At 41.0% G+C, this 22,596-nt stretch overlaps 2 protein-coding genes across 3 annotated transcripts; one reads left to right on the forward strand and one right to left on the reverse strand.

The window, feature by feature from the left end:
• Positions 1–893: 893 nt before the first annotated feature.
• Positions 894–7,908, reverse strand: LOC124110932 (A disintegrin and metalloproteinase with thrombospondin motifs 9-like). Its single transcript, XM_048394717.1, has 5 exons — positions 7,555–7,908; positions 4,391–4,671; positions 3,173–3,328; positions 2,504–2,651; positions 894–2,388 (listed from the first exon to the last, which is right to left on the reverse strand). The coding sequence occupies exons 1-5, from the start codon at positions 7,877–7,879 to the stop codon at positions 2,348–2,350; spliced, it is 951 nt and encodes a 316-aa protein (XP_048250674.1). The 5' UTR covers positions 7,880–7,908; the 3' UTR covers positions 894–2,347.
• Positions 7,909–17,231: 9,323 nt separating this feature from the next.
• LOC124110933 (gastrin/cholecystokinin type B receptor-like) lies at positions 17,232–22,407 on the forward strand. Of its 2 annotated transcripts, none has more exons than XM_046470419.2 (3): positions 17,232–17,287; positions 18,748–20,170; positions 21,421–22,407. In XM_046470419.2, exon 2 carries the CDS (start codon positions 18,750–18,752, stop codon positions 20,151–20,153), a length of 1,404 nt encoding a protein of 467 aa, XP_046326375.1. In that variant the 5' UTR covers positions 17,232–17,287; positions 18,748–18,749; the 3' UTR covers positions 20,154–20,170; positions 21,421–22,407. The 2 variants fall into 2 exon arrangements, with proteins under 2 accessions (XP_046326375.1, XP_046326374.1); XM_046470418.2 differs by having other exon boundaries at positions 18,748–20,149.
• Positions 22,408–22,596: the final 189 nt, after the last annotated feature.

Consider the following 22,596-nt stretch of genomic DNA (forward strand, 5'->3'; position numbering starts at 1 on the left):
CATAATCCTTAATGGTGTGTGCGAAATTTATTTTGATGCATTCCAAATAAAGATGGTTACAAATCTATGAAGATGTCTTTATGTTCATAGTAAAACATTTTGATTTTATATCAATCAAATTTGTTCAATGCATAACACAAGTAGGATATTTGTCAGTTAATGAATTTCAAATGCACACTTGATAAGCGTTAATAGATAACAACTAAACTGTTTTGTAACAACGGAAACAGGAACTGGTCTACAATCACAATAACAATACAATATAGTATTGGCTAATAATACAAGAACTTTAGTAAAGTGTCTGTTTATAGTTTCACAATGTCGGCTGCATCGGTGGCGCGTGCATATTGACAAATAAACACGGAATATGAATAGGGCATATATGTCTCTGTTACATGTACACCAACAAGCAACAGACACTTTAAAAAACATACAATGGAATTTGAACTCAAATGCGAAATACTTTTTCAAATCATGTAAACACAATCGAAGAAACATACAATGCTGCAATTGAAACTCTCCCCTTAGTTCACGGATGTCAGTTTAAAATGACTTTGCTAGAGTTGGAAAAACATGAGCAGCATGATCACAGGTTGCATATGGGTCATATGGTTGCAGCTCACAATACGCGTCCTGAAATTAACAGTAAATACAATATGCCACGTTGATCGGCAGGAAAACGGTTTCTTGACTGTGACGTCATCAGCATCAACTTCCCTAGCAGATGTTTGTTTGTTTTTGTTTAATGCCGCACTCAACAATATCACAGCCATATGGCGGCGATCTGTAAATAATCGAGTCTTGATCAGACAATCCAGTGATTGATATTATGAGCATCGAACTACGCAATTGGGATACGCCGACATGCATCACCCTAGCCAGCGAGCCTGACCACCCGATGTCGTTACTTAGTCACCTCTTACGACAAGCATATTCGTCTCTTTCGACAAGCACATTCGTCTCTTACGACAAGCATGGGTTGCTGAAGACCTGTTCTAACTCCGATCTTCACGGGTCCCTAGGACATGTTGTTAGCGGCCTCCCTATCCAGATCTGACGACTGTGCAATCATGGTGTTCAGGCCTATGCAGAGTGACATAGACCCCATGCCCTTATGTCATTTTGTGTCCATTTTTATATTGTCATAGTTACAAGTGTATTATTTCATAGCTCTGTATCATTGCTATCTATTTGCTTATTCATGATCACAAATGCTCAAAAATTATCATAAATATTTTCAGGTCTTTTTTATCAAGCCTGACACGTAGTTTGTTTGTTTCCCTTGCTTTTCAGTGTACAGCTACGTATGGAGAATAATACTTAATCGTTTCAAAGTATTCTTTGAATCGTAAGTTAGGTACAAATCTCGCAAAACACAATTGTTTTCTTTTACTCCCTCGTAGATTTACAGAGGTGCTAACGCTTTCACTGTTTCGTTCCTTTAGAACGTCATAACTCGGTGCTACACAATATTTCCACAAACTTCTGAGTTTTGGTGCATGTATGGAAATGAAGTATGTTAATAAATAAATCGTAAAGCAATCACGGATCGCACAATCAAACAAAAAATTATGTCCAACGACAAGGATGATAATTTGAGAACTATCATCTTGCGACAGAGAAAGTGAAGAGAGATACTATAGTGTAATTATTATACCCCGCCATAAATCCTCTTCTCAATGGGGACACATTTTCTGAAAAATTCTAAACGTTTTAGATTCTAGAGAATTTAGATTTTACACACCAGTGATGTTATTGTCATGATCTCAAATGAGTTCGAAAATTGGAGTCTTCAATTACTTTTTACAGAGTTATGTCCATTGCTGTCTGCTTTTCACCTCAGTAAATACTGCATGAAATGGGGACAAGTTTTCTCAGAAATGTCTGATGTTACATGAATGAAAGTGTGCATGCTTATCTAACAGATACTTGTCAAGACTGAGTTCGAGAATTGGTTCCCTATGTTATTTGGCGATCCTTGATCAATGTTGTTCTATTTAGTGCACAGTGTCCAGAATGGGACACGTTTTCTCAGAAACTACTGAAGTTACATGAATGAAACTTTGCAAGCTTACCTAAGCGATACGTATCAAGACTGAGTTCTCAAATTGATGCCATAACATATTTCCCCATAGTTACGTCACTTGCTACATGTTAAATGGAGACCTGATTCTTGAGAAAGTACACGAACGGTTACATGCTAATAAGAGATTCTTGTCAAGACTGAGCTAGAAAATAATACTATAGAATCCTATTTTGCCCCATGGCGATAGTGGTGATAACGCTGATTTCTTGCTAAAATGTGCTCCCGTTGATATTAGTTGTGGCTTGTTCGATGTTCACAGCACTAGCCCTTGGTTACAGAAGCTGCGTTTTCCTGAGGAATAACTGAAATGGACAGGGAATAAAGTGTGTGATTGGAAAATGTAGCTTGGTCAATGTCAGGAGTGTACAGACATTAACTGGATGGAAATAAACAGAGGGTATTCAGCAAGGAACCCACCTTCCTGAAAGTTTTTATGGAGTTTCAGTGGTCCAACTGGTCTACACCCGCCACACCCTCCACCGCAGAGAAGGTCAATCTGGACGCCATCTGCTGACCTCATCACTGATGGCGTGTGCGGCTTGTATCCAAATCCATTCCACGTTTGCTGAAATAGAGTCAGTACATATACATTGTATCTGTAAACATAAAGGGTCGGTCGGGTAGCCTAGTGGTTAAAGCGTTCGCTCGTCACGCCGAAGACCCGGGTTCGATTCCCGACATGGGTACAATGTGTGAAGCCCATTTCTGGTGTCCCCCGCCGTGATATTGCTGGAATATTGCTGAAAGCGGTGTAAAACCAAACTCACTGACACTGTAAACATATATATTGCATAACGTTAGTTGCATCTTCCTACCAACAACTTCCTCAGGACACGATTACTACACACGCGTCAGATTGGTCCGTTGATCTTACAATCTTGAACATGGTGCCAATCAACCAATTAGGATAATCGGGACACATCTAGGAGTTGAACTCCTGATCATCACAATCTAAGAACCCTGACATGTCATAATATATGTTCAGTGAATGAAAGGCCTGCTACTGTTTTTGCAAGTACTTGCGAGCACCTTAAGTTTGAAAACATGAATATATGATAGGCACGTGTGATGGATTATTATGATTACCTCTGGATCAACAAGCATGCCTGTTCCATTGGTGTCTACTTGAAAATTCCCCTTCGGGCCGCATCCACGGTTTGCCTGTGAGTAACAATCTTCAGCTTCTCCATACGCTCCTGTTCCTGTGGCAAAGGTGTGATCTGTTTTGTTCACCTCCATAACCTCGGAAGGAAACAACATTTCGCAGATGAGAGAGTTTCTATTTCTACAAATTTGCGTTGTTGGTAAAGGAGATAGCAATTAAATTATAAAGCCAAGATCGCAATCTAAACCCTGCACAAATCGCTTTGGTTATGGGATTCAGCATCCTCGATTATCCAGGGTATTATATCACCATTTATTATGATTGATACCCTGTATCTTGTAGTTACAGAAAATGACAACAGACGAAATGGGTTTTATTTATCCTAAGGACAAAGCTCCGTTATATGCTAATACGTGGATGATAGAAGGAGTTGCAGTTATATGTAGCAAAGCCTGCAATCATACTGCTGCACAAGTCACTTCAGTCTGATGATTCAACATCCTCGATTATCCAGCCTTTTATATTTCCATAGATTATAAGAACAGCTGCTCTTGACCCATTGCCAACCATATCCCAGCTTCGTACCTGACTTCACCATCTGCATCTCTGATATCACAAACATAGCATGACTTTTCTCTCGCTCATGATGAGATTATAGTCTTTCGACTCAGATTAAAACGAAGTTATGCTTGCGAATGTGTCTAGAATATTGAAAACAACAATAGACTATAGATATAATACACTCGAAAATCGAGGATGGGGATTCAATTGGTCTCACACTTGTCTACTTCGGTGTGACTACTAATTAAGAACAAGTTTTTAAGAACTGGTTATGTTATTATCATTAAATATTCACATTGACCTATCAATGATATATTTTACTTATTTAAGACTCGGATGGAAAACGGTTATCAAACTTTTCCGCATTTGTGAAACCACGTAATGACGTAAAGTGCGTTAGGAGCAATGGAGGAGTGAATGTATGTCCTAGCTAGCAGTATGTCTGATACCTCGGGATGGCCTAGATCCTGTCCACCGCCATGGAAAATTGTATCCGTCAAGCATAACTGATATGCAGGGAATTCATATATTTGAAATTATACTGTTATAAACGACTGTCAAAAAAATTAATTGTAACATTTATCATCGTCAGATTTACTTCCATGCTAAAGATAAACTATAAATATCCAAAACCATACCTTTACATCAACTCTGATTTTACTGAAGTTTGTAACACGGCCAGTTATAGTATTCTCGATATCTTTACAAATCAGATCTTGTACACCTGGGTACTCCCCTGTGTTGGTCACAGTCAGACTGACGTATTCCCTGGGGGAGCCAGAAGCCATGTCATGACAGTAGATCTTGGTGGGGCAACCCAGGAAGGTTGGGGCGTCAGGGTAGATCCAGTACTCGCCATCAGTAGCGGTGGGATCAGTTTTCTTCACATCAGAGCAGGATTGTGGGATAGTAAGCTCTCCTGGAAGTTATGAGAACATATATCCTTACATTGATTGTTAGTCGAATTTGACATAGGGAGACATCAAGATATGGTTAGGTTTCCCTGTGAAACAAGTAATCGCGTCTTGACAAGAGAGACTAGGGGTTGATATTATGGGAAACTATTTCTTCGGGGTATGAAAACACGCAACCCGTAGTCTCCATGGGTTGTATCGGTTGTATCTACTTTAAATATAAAACGTCAATGCAAAAAAATAACCAGTCTAGATTATCCGGCGAAACAGATTAAATTTGGTGCAAAGGGCAAAAAAGCTGTGAATATTGTATGACTGGACCCCTAAAAATCAGTGATGACACCAGGGTGAGGGTGTCCTGTCCTACCGGTAGCCCCTGCCATTCAATTTGCATAAAAAAAGGAAATGTTTGTTGCATGACGCCGCACAGCACTACTTCTGTCATGCGAAGGCGGCCTGTGAACAAACCAGACAATCAAGTGATCGATGAACCAGAAAAGCCAGCGACGTGATAGTGCATCTACGGACTCCGTTGAAACTAATAAAAACGATATGTTAGTTTTGAATCACGCCCGTGTGAACTGGAAGGTTGTGCAGTACAATTACCACAAATTATTCTTAAAACATTTCAGTTGGTCCTCTGGGATATATTGTTCGGTTGACTTCTCTGTGCAGCTGCCATGTCCGCTACATATAAGAAATAACGTAACGTTCATGTTCCTGCTGCGCCATGACAACCCGCTATATATTCCACGACTTCATTTAGACAATAAGTTTCAAATCAATTCAAATTAGCACCATTGGTGGTACAAATATAAAGTTCATATGATAAATGTACAGGAAGGTGCCTTTGCACAATTACATATGATTACTAATGTATCACGAGGACCTTTGCAAGATTTCTAAGCGTAGAAATTTAAATTGTGAAAACAATTTGATTTCTAAGTTAGGCATACAACATATGGCATACAACCTTTAGAGTTGTTTGTCTATAACCACATTCATGTGTCAATAAGCTCATCCAAACACTTAGTATTCTAGACTCTCTGTAAGGTTGTGTATGAATTCTTTAAACAGAGGCATGTCTTTGACTTTCTATCAGTCGCCAACGCCTGTTCTTTTAATTAGTAATGATGAAATTAAACGTCAAGAAGCATAAAAAAGCGCACATTGCCCATTTGCCTGAAGGTCCGAAGCCATGTCAAGATCCGCTGATCGTGGGTTCTCATTACATAATTACCCTGATTATGATCCTTGGTTTCTCAGTACCATATCCGTGCTTGTGGATTTCACCAAAGAGTTTACTCGTCTGCTTGTCTGTTTGTTTGTTGTTAAGCGCCGTACTCAGCAATATTCCAGCTATGTGAGTGAGTGAGTGAGTGAGTGAGTGAGTGAGTGAGTATGGTTTTACGCCGCTTTTAGCAATATTCCAGCAATATCACGGCGGGGGACACCAGAAATGGGCTTCACACATTGTACCCATGTCGGGAATCAAACCCGGGTCTTCGGCGTGACGAGCGAACGCTTTAACCACTAGGCTACCCGACCGCCCCTTCCAGCTATATGACGCCGGTCTGTAAATAATCGAGTCTGGGCCAGACCATCCAGCGATTGACATGAGCTTCGATCATGCAATTGAGATACGATGACATGCATTAACCAAGTCAGCGAGCCTGGCAACCCGATCCCGTTCTTACGACAAGCACAGTCGCCTTTTGCGGCAAGCATGGGTTGCTGAAGACCTATTCTACCCCGGATCTTCACGGGTCTACTCGACGGCAGTCAATTTCAGATATCCTTGAGACCCTTCTTTCTTTCCCTCCCAAATTCAGCTGGCACGCCGTAGTATGGCTGAAATACTGTTCAAAGTTATGTTTAATCTAACACTCTCACACTCTCGCCATAATTTGGGGGTTTCAACTAAAAGCACATTCCATAAATAGGTCTTGGTACGACTGAAATCTTTCGTCGTAGAATAAATAGTAGTCGTTAATATGTGTTACAGAACACACCATATCCTCATACGTAGATCCAGGTTGGTTTAACTAGGTCCCCAGAAACCTCTGCTGGTCGCAAGATCTAGAAGCGACTAATTAGATGAGGTGGTCAGGTTCGGGGACTTGGTTTGAGTGCCCCGACGGAGTGGCCCTTTGCTCGCAATTTTGTTCACTGGATTGTCTGGTACAGACTCAACTGTGTACAGGTCGCTGCGATATAGCTGGAATATGGTTGAGTGTGGCGTTAAACAACAATAAAACAAAAAGGTGCACGCTGTATTTCGCGCAAAGGGTAAACATGTCCTGCCAAACACGCACAAATAAAGCAAGAGTTTGCCACTAACGTGGCTATATCCTCCGCCCCTGTTGCAGAATTTATGACATAATTAAATCTAAACAAACCCTAACCTTTTTTAACCGAGGTGGAACTTGTCATTGAAATTGTAAGTTGTAAAGTAAAGTCCATCTTGCTGCCATGGAAACGTAAAAAAATGTAAATTTCTAAAATTTCTAAATAGCAAAAGGCACCAGTATAGCGTGTGCCTGACAGACCTGCAAAGTTTGATGAAAACATATTGAACGGTTTATGAGTTATGCTCCGGAAACGAACCCTACCCTCACAGAACCTAAGTCCGTTTTGTTGCCATGGAAACGTAAAAAATAAAAATTTCTAAAATTTCTAAATAGCAAAAGGCACCAGTTCAGCATGTACCTGACAGACCTGCAAAGTTTGATGAAAGAATATTTAACGGTTTATGAGTTATGCTCCGGAAACGAAACGTGACGGACGGACGGAGCCAGTTTCTATATCCCCCGCCAACTTTGTTGGGCGGGGGATAACAATGGTATGCAGGTGTTTGAAGTCAAATACAAATCATTAAAACCTCTTACCTTTTCTGTACAAGATGTTGTTGGACACCCCCACAAATTGTATGGGCATCGCCCAGCACGTGCTGGATATGCACAGATTGTCCACAGGGTTGTAGATAAACCATTGAAATGTCCGTCTTCTCTCCACATACCTGACACATTCAAATAAGCTAACTACAGACTGTGATTCCAGAAGCGCGGCATAGTCAGAACCAATGTCAGCAACAAAACCCCGTTTGTCATAGCTTGTTCGTCTTAAGCTACAACCAGAATCGGCGCTGATGACGGTCGTTCGTATCAGAAAGAGGCCTACGTGTAGACAAAAGTCGACCCAGCGAGCCATCATCAGTATCTTCCGATCTGATGGATCATTTGCTGAAATTTGACGTTCTGAGTGCAATTATTCAACATTTACATCGTTCATGTGAATAGGTCAATTTACTGTCTATTAATGGTCACAATTAAACCAAATGAAATACTTGGAGTATGTGTCAAGTCATGAATAATTCAAAGATACGACGATAATTACAGAGCTAGTACCTACGTGTATTTGCATCCAAGGAAAACCTTTATCAAACATTATCATACAATCTTATTTTTCCGAAACGACCGCCTCCGTGGTCTTGTGGTAGAGCGTCCGCCCGGAGAGCGGAAGGTCCAGGGTTCGATCCCGGGCCGCGTCATACAAAAAGACGTTAAAAGATTGTACTTGTTGTTACCCTGTCTGGCGCTCGGCATTAAGGGGCTAAAACAAGGACTGGTCGGCTCGGAGTCAGTATACTGTGTCTGAGTGGGGTATTCATGTTAAACTGCGGCATGGTATCTCAGTGAGCTAGCACTATAAATCGGCATTAGTCCGGACTAGTACAAGCAGCTCCACACACACATACACGTGCATGCACGTCGCTATATAAGTGCAATAATCTTGGACGCGACGTTAAACCCAATTTCACCTCACCTCACCTATTTTTCCGAAACACATTGGCTAAGTGCGGCTCTAAAGAACAATAAAACAAACAACACGCATATAATTATACACTGTATCATTTACTCCATCATCAGTTCACGTTTGGAGCTGCCAAGGTACCATCTGTTTCAAGTCCACGTTTCAAGTTACACTTATCTTTAAACACAGTACCACACAAACTGAACAATAATCACAAACTCATTGTTCCTTCTGGAAGTATATCCTTGAATATTGACACACTACGGTATCCCAACTACTTAGTCTGGATAAATAGTCCCAAAGGAAGAACGAAATACTGAATCAGTAACACAAACCACTTGGAACATCCATCAATAACTTGTCTGTTTGCTTCAAAGTCTGAAGGGGGTTGAATGATTCAAATATTAATCACAACACAATTTCTTTCCAGATTCGTAAACAATCTGTTTTCCCAATTATGGTATACTTGTTACGATCCTAGCAACCATTATTGTGGCCTCTAATTACTCGCCCAGGTCAATGAGAACACTTTCCAGGGACTATTGTAACAATTCTAAAGTTGTTATGCTCCAGCTGATCAAAATTCGTGTTAATTATTTTTTTTAAAAATAACTGTACGCTTATGACTTGACAATATTATAGCCCTAATTGGTATAACTGGGTGTCTGAAAATATCTTAATAATTTATTTGACTTCCGATGGAATATTCGACGTTTTCCCTCTAATTTTGTTAAGTGCTTGATAGAAGTTTGAAGAAACTGATAATTATGTGTGGAATAATTCAGGAAGTTACCATCGATCATGTAAATCAAATTATCGCGACATCAATATACAAATCCATAAACGGTGCCCATATTAAAACCTGTGCTAAAAAGATAATAGTCTTGGTTCTCAGTCACCGCCCGCATCATCATAATGTCCACCGCAGGTACCGTTTTTATTTCCATTTTCAAAAAACAATTAAAAAAATCCTAATACTTAAAAACAATATAGCACAAGGTTACTTCCCTTTACAAGCGCACTGCTTTACAGCGCATCTCGTGTTATGGTCATGGCGGCAATAGGAGTTTGTATGCTTGTTTATGTAGGGAGGCCCTTTACCAGGTTGATGGAACACAACTGTTTATTTGGTTACATACTAGTTTAAACAAGGAAAAACACTAACACCGCCCGCCGGCACTATATTTTCAAAAGTCATTGCCTGAGAACCAATTCTCATATATTTTAAGCCTAAAATGGAAGGCCTGGTGTATATAATGTTGAGGATTTGAGCTCAACTGGAACAGAGCAGACATTCCCCTCCATGGTGTTCACTATTTTTCTAATTTCCAAATATATTCTTTTAAATGTAACCCACTGTATTATTAAGAGTGAGTGAGTGAGTGAGTGAGTGAGTGAGTGAGTGAGTGAGTGAGTGAGTGAGTGAGTGGGTATGTTTTTACGCCGCTTTTCTAACAACACACCTACGAAATCGATTCCAGCCAGCAGCAGTGACTACAAGAAACATCCCTGGCCTTCGACGAATATCTTCACAAACCGTACGTCGTCGCCTCAGATGTGCAGGGATTGTCGCCAGAAGACCCGCCAGACGTCCCATTTTGACAGGAAACCATCGTCAAGCACGTCTACAGTTGTGCAGACAGCGTCTACGCTGGACGGCCATGAAGTGGAGACAAATTCTATTCACTGACGAGTCTCGTTTTCACCTCAGCCACAGCGACCTTTAGCAGTAGGTTTATCCCCTTTATGACGACAAGAGCGCTTTAAAACTGTTCTATTTTGGAATGAATGAGTGAGTTTGGTTTAACGCCGCTTTTAACAGTATTCCAGTTATATCGCGGCGTGTCAGCTTAATGTGGGAGGAAAGCCCGAAGTGATGCAGGTGTTAGTCGTTTACCACTTCAGTGAAACCCACGAGGTATGGTGCTGACAAACATAATCGGGGTGAACCGGGATTCGAACCCACAATCATAGGTTTCTGGCGTGCCCAAGGGACGCAACTCTGCACAGCGATGCCTCAAGCTATACTTCCGGTTGTTTGGGTCATACCTATTAATAACTTGACCTACTGAGTAGACCATCGTCTCGTCCAGACTCAAATGTTTACAGGCAGTCGTGGTATGCGATGTGTGGTGTGTGGTGTTACTCAACAAACACATACACTTATAGGTTACAGTCGAAATAATAGACACTGCAACCAATACAGGGTTAGTGGGGTCATCGGCTGTGCTCCTCTAAGTGAGCTACCATCTCTACACGCGTTGTCGTTGAATTAGCCTAGTGATGTTGGGAGTTTTCAATATTTGTTAGTGAAACTTGTACCGTGCAAGTAGCAGAAGTATCGTCAGTCCCCACGGTCCCTAGTATGGTGGCCTAAATTTGGTTGCTGGTGATCTCTAGCTCGTTTTTATAATGTATTGTTATGCATCGTGATATCTTTTTAAAGTTCATACTAGTTTTATAATATTTATCTGCGATAACCTAGTTGTTATACTGTCCTTTGTCGACAGGGTTTGAAGTCTTAATTTATGTATTATTAACGTTCTCGTCGCGATATTGGTGAAATATTTCCGTTGTTACGTTAAGTTTTAACTCACTCACTCATTTAAACGGTCGATCTCTTCAAGGGCGAGTCAAACATATCAGTTGGATACGTCCCGATAGACTATTTTCAAAGAACTGTAGATCTCTTAACAGCAGGGACGAAAGAAAGGTATGGAAGTTCTACGAAGCATTCTAGCTCGACGAACGATAAAGTCCAATATTTGTTTGTCAAACCATTCATTTATTAATGCTACACGTTAGAGAAACAAAACAGAGAGAGTGTCTGCACCAGATGCAATCATCAGAATAGTATCCAGTAACATATTCATCGGTAAATATTGATTCGAACTTCACAAGTGGAGAGCTAATTGTGAACTATTGTCATATTTATATTTAGAAAACATATTGATTTTTACATTGAATTCAACTACATAGCATTGTTCAAAGTATACACAATTTATGGATAACAACTTCTTTAATACTGTTAAGGCGACGTTTCGGTACAGATCCTTATACCGTTGTCAAGCAAGACATTGAGGAACATTGATCAGAATATCCATAAATTATGTCTACTTTGTCATCCGTCAACTTCTGAGTAATGCCAATCAAACAAAGTATTGTTCAATGAGGTATTTTACATGCAGGTTCAGAATGTATCGATAAAATCTAATTATCAGTACTGGTACTGTCAATCAATGCTTGGAAATATATTGATCCGCGTTTACCCGTGCGGCACAAGTCACAGTGACATTGTCGACAAATGGTACGGATAAACAAATCATTTACGTTTGGAATCCCAGAGTTGCTACCCTTAGGCATGCCAGAAACCTATGATCGTAAGTTCGAATACCGCTTCGTCTTGGATGGTAAAAGGTATATCAGTACATACCCGTGCTCGTGGGTATCACCAAAGTGGTACATATCTAAGACCTGCATCAGTTCGGCTTTTCTCCCACATCAAGCAGAAACGCAGTGATATAACTCAAAAACTGTTCAGAGCGGCGTTTATACTCACTCATTCACTCCTCCATGTTCGTCTAAAGCGCCGCGATTCGTTGTGCAGAGTTGCGTCCCTTGGCTACGTCAGAAACCTTTGATTATGGGTTCGAATCCCGGTTTCTAGGTTTGTCAGCACAATACCCGTTCTCGTGGGTTTCACCGAAGTGGTAAACGTCTAAGACCTCTATCACTTCGGGCTTCCTCCCACATTAAGCTGACACGCCGTGATATAACTGGAATACTGTTAAAAGCGGCGTTAAACCCAACTCACTCACCCCCTTCGGTCACACCTCGCGCTCTTCTCGATAGTGAAAGAAGCGTCCCGCAAATATCTCCTTTCTTTTCGTTTGTCAATAACAGCACACACAATGGTGACGACACAAGAAGATCTGTGCTACATACCTGGCTGATATATCGTGAGAGTCATGTTACAGTTTATTCTTTTAAATAAAGTAAATACACATATGTGTGGGAAATGTTTGGTGATGTTATACTGTAAAAATGTGAGGCTGTAGCAATGTTTGTTTTGTAACCGATGCTGTAACATTTTGTAATATTTTAAAAAATAACTAACTATAGTCCAACCATGTCAAATTTTATTATAATACAGAAATTGAAGTACCGTATTCGACGTAATAAGCGCCCCGCTCTAATAAGCGCCCACGGCGATATTTGCTAACATATTGGCTAGTGAACGTTCCCAATTAGCACCCCTTCCGATTGATCAATGTACACAAGACTTTTTTATTCGCGTATAATATGCACTGGGGTGTTATATGCACCCTTGATTACGGGCAATTGAATTCTGGAAAAAATATATCTGCAGCATATAAGCATTACAGGCTGTCAGAATAAACCACGAAATTTATCTTTTAAGTGTTTTTTTCACCAAAGTAATATTCTAATAAGAGCCCCCTATTTCTAATTTTGAAAGCGCCCTGGGCCCTTATTACGTCGAATACGGTAATGTTTGCGGCACTGAATACTTGGGGGAATTTGAAAATGTTGACGTCTCCAAGGAAGAACTTGGGCGATGGGTTGTCAAGTGGCACAAGTATTAGCTTGTCACGCCAGAGAAGAGGGTTCGATTCCCTAAATGGGTACAATGTACCTTTTATGGTACCCTTCGTCGTGATAGTACTGGTGTACGTGTTGTCAAAATCGGCGTACCTGTTTGTTTGTTTGTTTGTTTGTTTGTTTAACGGCGGTCTCTAAGTAATCGCGTCTGCACATTCCAGTGTAGATATCATGAACATCGATTTAAGTAATGGGGATATGATAACATGCATCGAACCTGCGTGTGTTTGTGTGTGCGTGTACTTGTGCGTGTGTGCGTGGTATGGTGTGGGGTGGGTGTGTGGGTACCTACGTGTTTGTGTATGATTGTGTGCGTGACTTTATAAGTAATTTGGCGTGTGTGTGTGCGTGTGCGTGCGAGCGTGCGTGTTCATAACCTAACCTTAATTTTAAACATTGTGTTAGTATATGTCTTATTTTACCTTACCCAGATCATGGCGTTATAATTTGCATTTATGTCTAAGTGTCTCGTAGACCATACCTGGTCGGATGTTATATTTTACTGTTCGTGTACGTGTTTTAGTATGAAGTGTATATAACTCTCTCTCTCTCTCTCTCTCTCTCTCTCTCTCTCTCTCTCTCTCTCTCTCTCTCTCTCTCTCTCTCTCTCTCTCTCTCTCTCTCTCTCTCTCTCTCTCTCTCTCTCTCTCTCTCTCTCTCTCTCTCTCTCTCTCTCTCTCTCTCTCTCTCTCTATGATAACATGCATCGAACCTGACCACCCGATCTTGTTAGTCGCCCCTTACGTGGGTTGCTGATGACCAGTGCTAACCCGGATCTTCACGAGATGTTGTAACGATTATTAGACAAATCTTACACATATCAGGAAACATACGCTTATCACGTATTCGACGTATAAAAGCCCCGCTCTAATAAGCGCCCACGGCGATATTAGCTCATACTGTATATTGGCAAGTGAAGAATCCCAATCAGCACCCCTTCCGATTGATCACTGTACACGAGACTTAGAATTATACATGTATATTACGCACTCGTGTGTTATACGCACCCTTAATTATAGGCAATTAAATTCAGGAAAAATATATCTGTCGTATATAAATATTTCAGGCTGTCAGCATAAACCACGAAATCAACGATCTTGCAACTCTGTTTTTTTCCACCAAAGTAATAATAAGAGACCCCTATTTCAAATTTTGAGAGCGCCATGGGTGCATATTACGTCGAATACGGTATTAAGCATTGGTTCCTGTACGGAAATGATCGCCCTCGATCCCGTTATTCGCCTCTTACGGGAAGCATAGTCGCCTCTTGGCGCAAGCATTGGTTGCTGAAGACCTATTCTAACTAGGATCTTCACGGGTCCTGTACGGAAATGAATGATATATACGCAACCTAATGATACGCGTCACTCAGTCCACCACGCCATGATCGCCGATCTAATGATGCTGCTTCAGCCAAACAGGACAGGGAAACGTACACCCAGCCTTCGGTCTGCGTACAGATTGAGATCCTATTTCAGCAGGCCAATTGAAATATGATTCGATGACCTTGAAGGTCAAGGTCTCTCAGAATGAACTAGGCGTCACAAAAGCTTGTGTACGTAACTTGAGTGAATGGAATTGGATGTAACTTCGTATTTTGAAGGTCATTAATTCATGATTTTTAAAGCGAATCATTAAAAATTTTGATATCGAATTTTGTAACACCACCAAGTTTACAAAGTGTAATGTTCTCGCATCTTACTGAGTGAAGGTCAAGGTCACTTCCTGTCAAGTGGGCGTTCAAAAGACGTGTGTACCTGATAACTCGAGCATTAATCTTCTGTTTTGAGACATGTATCTCCAAAACCGGAAGTTCTTAAATCTTATAAAAATATTCAGTAATTATTCAGGCAGGTAGAAGCATAGGGCATTTTGTGTACTGCACTGGCCATGTATTTTCACTGTATTAATACGTGTGATTATGCGTTCTAAAATAGAATGGGGGACACGGGTGGCCCAGTCGTCTAAGGCGCCGCTATTCGTTGTGCAGAGTTGCGTCCCTACCAGAAACCTATGATTGTGGGTTCGAATCCCGGTTCGCCCTGATTATGTTTCTAGGTTTGTCAGCACCATACCCGTGCTCGTGGGTTTCACCGAAGTGGTAAACGTCTGAGACCTGCATCACTTCGGTCTTTCCTCCCACATTAAACTGACACGCCGTGATATAACTGGAATACTGTTAAAATCGGCGTTAAACCTAACTCACTCCCTCACTCACTATTGTTAAAGTAGCTGGAGGCATGGGAATTTGTTTCAAATTTTGTATATATTGGCCATGGGTTTTTTTCCAAACAGGAAGTGATGTCGTAACCGGAACTTTGCTGAGAACTTTGTTATAAAGATTGTTAGAGGCATGTATATGCTTTTCTGTACAAAGTTGTACCTTCTTTTGACCGACAGTTTAGTCTACTCCGTCATTCATTAACATGCTGCTTGTGACTTATTGCCCGTGTTTTAAATAATACATAATACTGTACAAAATGCGATGATTAGAGTGACGAAATTCAGTATTGATAAACTGCAAGATCCAAGAAGTATCACCGTCGAAATGCGTATAACGAACGGCGGATAAAACCAACTAGAATTACGTTATAACCGTAGTTTGCTGTAGTTGGACTGAATTATGTAAATGGAAATGTTATATGTCAAATTGGACAATTAAGATAATTTTTTATACAGTGCTCATCTTTTTATCAATTGTTTATTCATACATTTCAAATAAATGCATGAATGTACCGATGTATATTGCTTAAACAAACACGATGGGGATTAACTAGGTAGACAAGTAGGAAGACATTAATTGATATTTTAATTATTCATAATATCAAGATTAAAGTTCGTTTCGTTTTTGTAGGATTGACAGAAATCGCAACATCTTTAGATTGACCGCTTCCAGCCTTATCCGTATAGCCACCAAGCATCACAAGTCTATACATATTAGCCAAGTCTATACATAACAGTCACGCATTGTTGCAGCGTTGCGCCGGTAGCTTTAGGCCACGCCCCAAATAGTTTTGTTCTTCGAATCCGATTACGGAGCGTTGGATTTTAGCACTTTCGCTTGGATATTTAAATAATATCTACGTTAAATATATTTTTTTCTATCGGAAATTGACTGAATATGTCTTGGACAATTGATATTCTCTTTATATTCTCGACAAAATCGCAATAATTGTTTTCACTATACTTGCCCTTAAAATATTTTATACAATGCCAAATAGTTTTGACAAGGGACAAGGTAGGACGAGGGCCTTTTTGTCCCACGAAATATGGGAATGTGAGAAATGAGGAAAACCTTTACAAATCATTTTGAAAGTTATCAAAGTATAGATAGAAACAGTACAAAAATATGGTAAAAAATTCCTCTTCGGTGAAGTAAGGAAGTTGATTATTTGACGGCGGTGGAGTGATAAAAACGTTCACTCACCCTGACCAAGGTTCGATTCCCCACATGGTTAATATTTGTGAAGCCCTATTCAAGTGTACCCTGATGTTGCTGAACTACTACTAAATGCGCATAAACTCGCATTCACTCATTCACTCTTATCTGATGAGTGACGAAAGTTAATGTTTGTTTGTTTTGTTGTTTAACGCCGCACTCAGCAATATTTCAGCTTTATGACGGCGGTCTGTAAATAATCTAGTCTGGACCAACAATCCAGTGGTTGACATCATGAGCATCGATCCACGCAATACGATGACATGCATCAACCAAGTCGGCGAGTCTGACCACCCGATCCCGTTAGTCGCCTTTTACGACAAGCATAGTCGCCTTCTACGGGAAGCATGGGTTGCTGAAGACCTATTTTACCCCGGGTCTTCACGGGTCTGAAAGTTAATGGGTTAATGGTAGTCTCATATCTGGTTTGTAATTAACTCCAGGACACGATTCGATTATTTACAGACCGCCATCATACAGCTGGGATATTGCTGAGTGCGGCGTTAAACAACAAACAAACAAACAACTAATTCCAGCTACATAGAATCTGTTAACACGGAGAAGGGTCGTTGTGATATGACCGATTTAATTTTAGAACACGTGCATGGTGAAATATGTTTCATGAGATAGTGCTGTCAGGAATGTGACGACGTTTCCTCTGTAGGCTCGCGGGCCAACAGAGACTGTTCCGGTCTGACAAATCATTCCTCGAGTGACGCCGTAGTTAGTTTCTGTCCAGCCCAACTAAGGTAAGCTCCACATGTCACTATGTGTTATTACGTCTCATTTGACCAATACAGTTTATTACTTTAACAAATTGAATCATTCATTGTTAACATCATTAACTGATCTGAACATCTGAGTAAGGTTTTATGCTGCTTTTAGCAATAGTCACCAGCAATATCACCGGAATATCTCCGAATATAAGATAGCTGGGCGATAAATCACAAATAACAACGAAGAAGGAATCGTGGTTTATTTCACGATAAAACATTGTTCTATCAAGACGTCATTTCTGACGTTGACGTCGTAATTTAACGACGTTAAATTTGAGAAGGAGGTGTCTAGTCAGTTGTTCCCCGTAGATGTAGTTGGGCAACGTAGATAAACGCAATGGCCGAACAATCGCATCCAAACGTGGGAGAGATACGACAATCGGTATTGTTAGAAAAGGTGCAAATTATGTGGAATTATATGCCGGAAAAAGACAAATTTATCCCCTCTGTTCATAATATGGACGTATTCTATGCAGGGAGTTATCATTATTTAAATACAGGTAAATATTTTTAAAGCTTGCTCATTCTATTAACATCCTTAAAGAGGCTGTACATTATATTAATATATATATGATAAGAAATAAACGAATCGTGGTCGTTGTTTATCGTTCGATAAAACACTGCAGGGAGAATGAACCACCCTGCGCCCTTCGTGGTTTATTATCCCTGCAGTGTTTTATTTTATGATAAACAACTCCCACTTGTCGTTTATTTCTTAATTATACTGATGTGAGGATTCGAACCCGGGCCTTCGGCGTGACGAGATAACGCTTTCACCACTAGACTACTCCACTACCCCATATGAAATGTTGTTACTAAGCTACCCGTACTGACCTCTAATTCCTGGACAAAAGCCGATGTGAATAGTTGGTAAGCAGCATTAAATGGCATTTATTCGTGCCAACTATTGTGAGTAAGCTTTAAACAGTATTGCAATTATATTACGGAGTGTCTGCTTAGTGACGCCCTAATTATAATGATAGTGAGTGGGGTTTAACGGCGCGTTCAAGATTTTTGCGCGCGTGCGTGCGTGCGTGCGTGCGCGCTTGCGTGCGAGCGTGCGTGCGTGTGTGTGTGTGTGCGGCTGCTTGTACTAGTACAGCCAGCCCACTGAGACACCATGCCCCAGTTATAACATGAAGACCCCACTCAGACACAGAATACTATCGATATAGCGAGAACAGCGATAGCGAGAACTAGGACGAGATTTTAATGAGATTGCGCCTATCCCTTTACGCAGAATTGCTCTCGCTAATGAGATTTGATTGGACGACTATGTTTTACCATCGAAACTATTCGAAACGAGCGGAAAACGTAGCTATGGTAGCGAATGGGTCCACGGTATTTATCATTGCAGAATGGATATATAAATTAATACACTGGATAATAGAGGATAAATATGTCTGAATCACGTTTTGTTTATTTCAATACAGGTATGAATTTTTCATCAACCCAGGGGTCTCCCATGACTACAGATATACTGTCTACAGGGCTATCGTCTACAGATGCATTGTTTACAGCTCCTCTGTCATCAGTTCTACCTTCTTCAGCTCCGCTATCAACAGTTGTACCATCTACAGCTCCGCTATCAACAGTTCTGCCATCTACTGCTCTAACGATAAATAGCGCGTCCCCTTCAGAGACAACCATTTTCATTTTACCAAAAAAATATGTTGACCATCTCAACGAAGACACAGCTATTAAGCTTGCTGTACCAATCATTTATGTCGCCATCATGATGCTTATCGGCGTCTTCGGCAACGTCCTAGTCATCTACATATACGGCTGTCGTTGGCACCGCGCCACAACCAAGATCTTTGTTACGACCCTTGCCGTCCTTGACCTTGTTAACTGTATCATCACCATGCCAACAGAAATAGTTATCCTCCGGAACTTCTATTACCTTGATACTCCTGTATATTGCCAACTCTCCCGTTTCTCCACATTCTGGATGAACAACAATTCAGCCATCGTTCTCCTCATCATTTCTATTGATCGCTTCATCAAAATTTGTAAACCAAACAAAACCTCTTTTTCATACAAAGGCGCAAAGATGGCATGTGGGGTTGCCGTGCTCATTGGACTGGCGGTATCGTGGCCGGCGTTGGTCATCTATGGCAAACAGACTGTCTTCTATCCGACGAAGAGAGGCTTCATGAAATTTGTACTGTGTCACGTGGATGACTCCGTGAAAGATAAATGGTACTCGGAGGGCTATTACATATATTTGTGGGTTGGCTTCATTGCCACAGCTGTCGTCATGGTAGTTCTATACACCCTAATTGGGGTACAGATCTGGATGAGGAAACTCAGGAAAGACAAGAGAACTGAGTCCGTGAGAACCACTTCGTTCCAATTCAGCATAGCTGAAGGCCGCAAGATCTATAAAGGATCGGCGGAGAAGAGATCAGAGAGTGGACCCAAAATAGCATCGGACGATTCCAGCGTTCAAGAAATGGCAGATGACGTTTTCAAAAGCAGTGACAGTTCCAGCGATGCCGTACCCCAGCCACGTAACAAGCGACTTCCAACACTTGCTTCTATTAAGTTTACTAAACATGGAATTCAAGCAGGGAGGGCAACTCTGATGTTGGCGATTATTACAGTGGTGTACGTCATCAGCTTTCTACCGTTCTTGGTAATCACAATGATGCGAACAGTTTTGGGGGATACCTGGTACCCCAATCTCTCCGATGGACAGAAGGTGGCGGTCAACTTGTTTCTGAGATCTTACCTCGTCAGCAACACTGTCAACCCCATCATCTACGGCTTCTGCAACGTCCAGTTCCGACGGGAGTGCATGCGTCTGTGCAGAAGGATGGCTTGTCGCAAAACGTGAGACACCCTTGTAGCATGGTGAGGTTGTTTTGTGGATAGCAGCGACGGTTGCAAGGAATGAGTGGTTTTGGTTTAACGCTGATTTGGACAATATTTTAATCATACCCCGACCCGTGAAGATCCAGGATAGAATTGGTATTCGGGAACCCTTGCTTGCCGTAAAAGGCGACTATGCTTGTCGTAAGAGGCGACTAACGGGATCGGGTGGTCAGGCTCGCTGACTTGGTTGATGCATGTCATGGTATCCCAATTGCGTGGATCAATGCTCATGATGTCAATCACTGGATTGTCTGGTCCAGACTCGATTATTTACAGACCGATGTCGTATAGCTGGAATATTGCTGAGTGCGACGTTAAACAACAAACAAACTAACAAACAAACAATTATATCTGATCGTGTGAGGTTGATATTGGCCAAACTCGACGTGATAGCAAAAGTAGTGGCCAAATGAGTTACTTTCGAAACTGTATTCGTTTCCCGCTTAAGACGTTGTCATTCTATGCTCCCATCACAAGTCCCCTGTATTTAGGTATATATGTAAGTGTTGATGCTGATATAGATATAACGAGGTATGTGTTTTAGTTTTCGATATCAAGAAAAGTTAATTTTACCTACATTGTGTTGATAGGTCGATAGTTTGTATAGGTACCATGGGCGGATACAGAGGGGGGTGCGGGTGCGGGGGTGGGCTTACAATGGCCGCGTCATCAGCAAATGTACACAGATGTAAATTAGCTTCACTAATTAACAATGATCGACATGAACGAATTACTTAAGGAAGTTAATCCTTTGCGTCTTGTAATGGTAGTCCAGAGCTGTGGGTCACCGGTAATTATCGATTTATCACGCTTTCTCTTCGCCCAACAGAATATATGAATGCACGATGCAATCTACTCTGTCCGTTACAATTAACCCCTTTTCCTTTCTATCCATTTCCGTAAATATAAAACAATTTAATAATTATACATTACTTGTTTATTTTATCTAATTTACCTCCAGTATTACTTGCGATTCATTGTAAAAATGCAAAATCACAAATACAATTTAACAACGGATAATGTGAAGTCTGATATTACGAATACCGGCTGTACCGAACTAAAATCTAATCCGGGAAAATAACAAACGCAACTTCGCATATTACGACCATATTGTAAAAGATATTTGGAGTTCGTTAAATTACATCTGAATTGAGATAAGAATATTGCCTCATCCAGTACACTGGGCAGCAAGCCACACCAAAACTTTTCAAAACTTTGTTTGGTTGCAGAAATCTCCGAAGTCAGGGGAGTTACTCAAGTACATTCGCAGCTTCTGGGACACGACCCAGCTCCTAGCTGAGGCGAAACATGGAAGCAGCCACTTATCTGATTGTGTCGTGACAAAGCCCACTCAGTGTATTTACTGTGTCATCGTGTGCGAATGCGGGCACTGTCTTGTACATGTGTAAACAACTGCCATGATTTAATCACATCCTCGTGAGTACTGTCTGCAGGGCAGTAACGCCTCTTGATGTCGGTGGAAGTTGTTTAAGAGAAAGAAAGAGACGATTGTTTGTGTTAATATATCTTGTAATTTTCAATTGATTTCCAAAAAACGCGTGATGATATAGAATAATTTAGAATTATATTGCAAAAGAAATATACGAATCCTAAAGAGTTGGTAAATCATTATACATAGGATTGTAACTACTACTAAACATATGCATGTGGTTTCTTACAAATACTTATCTGCTATACATGCAAGTTTACATTGTCCAACGAGTCTCGTTCACCTACTGTCGAGTACCATATTTCAATAAGGAATCTTCCAACAGATCTCGCAGTGTGGCACTGGCAAATATTGACATTACACGTTTTTGAACATAAAGGGGGTCACCAAGAAGGGTAATTCACTTAATTCACTTTAAGGGTATTATCATTCATTTTTCAATCCCCAAACGTAGACCCACGTAGGTGGGTCCCAGTATCAGGCAGATTAGAAATCTGAAAGAAACAAGAACCTTTGTTGGTGAGATCTACCCTCAAGTTCCATATGTCAATTTCAATGTGAGAGATGAAAGTAAATCAAAGGCGAAGAACATGAGCTGGCACTCCATTATCTAGGGGAACCCTTGAGTTTGTAATGACAGGAATAACTGTTGTTGGTTTGTTGTTTAACGTCGCACTCAGCAATATTCCATCTATATGACGGCGGTCTGTTAATAATCGAGTCTGGACCAGACAATCCAGTGGTTGACATCGTGAGCATCGATCCACGCAGTTGGGATACGATGACATGCATCAACCAAGTCAGCGAGCCTGACCACCCGAACCCGTTAGTAACCTCTCACGACAAGCATAGTCGCCTTTTGTGGCATGCATGGGTTGCTGTAGACCTTTTCTACCCCCAATCTTCAGGGGTCCAGGAATCACTGTTCTCAGGCACAGAGAGACCGACAGCCTAG

The sequence above is a fragment of the Haliotis rufescens genome, unplaced genomic scaffold, assembly GCF_023055435.1.
Source record: "Haliotis rufescens isolate VD_foot unplaced genomic scaffold, xgHalRufe1.0.p SCAF_1, whole genome shotgun sequence".
NCBI classification, from domain to species: Eukaryota; Metazoa; Mollusca; class Gastropoda; order Lepetellida; family Haliotidae; genus Haliotis; species Haliotis rufescens.

What these genes read in the sequence shown, in the direction of transcription:
- LOC124110932 (XM_048394717.1), bottom strand. Translation starts at nt 7,879, where the DNA reads ATGATGGCTCGCTGGGTCGACTTTTGTCTACACGTAGGCCTCTTTCTG. An exon ending in AAATCAGAGTTGATGTAAAG is followed by an intron (nt 3,329 to 4,390) that starts GTATGGTTTTGG and finishes TTTCCTTCCGAG; the next exon opens with GTTATGGAGGTGAACAAAAC. An exon ending in CCATAAAAACTTTCAGGAAG is followed by an intron (nt 2,389 to 2,503) that starts GTGGGTTCCTTG and finishes TGTCCATTTCAG; the next exon opens with TTATTCCTCAGGAAAACGCA.
- LOC124110933 (XM_046470418.2), top strand. Translation starts at nt 18,750, where the DNA reads ATGAATTTTTCATCAACCCAGGGGTCTCCCATGACTACAGATATACTG. An exon ending in AGGATGGCTTGTCGCAAAAC is followed by an intron (nt 20,150 to 21,420) that starts GTGAGACACCCT and finishes GTTTGGTTGCAG; the next exon opens with AAATCTCCGAAGTCAGGGGA.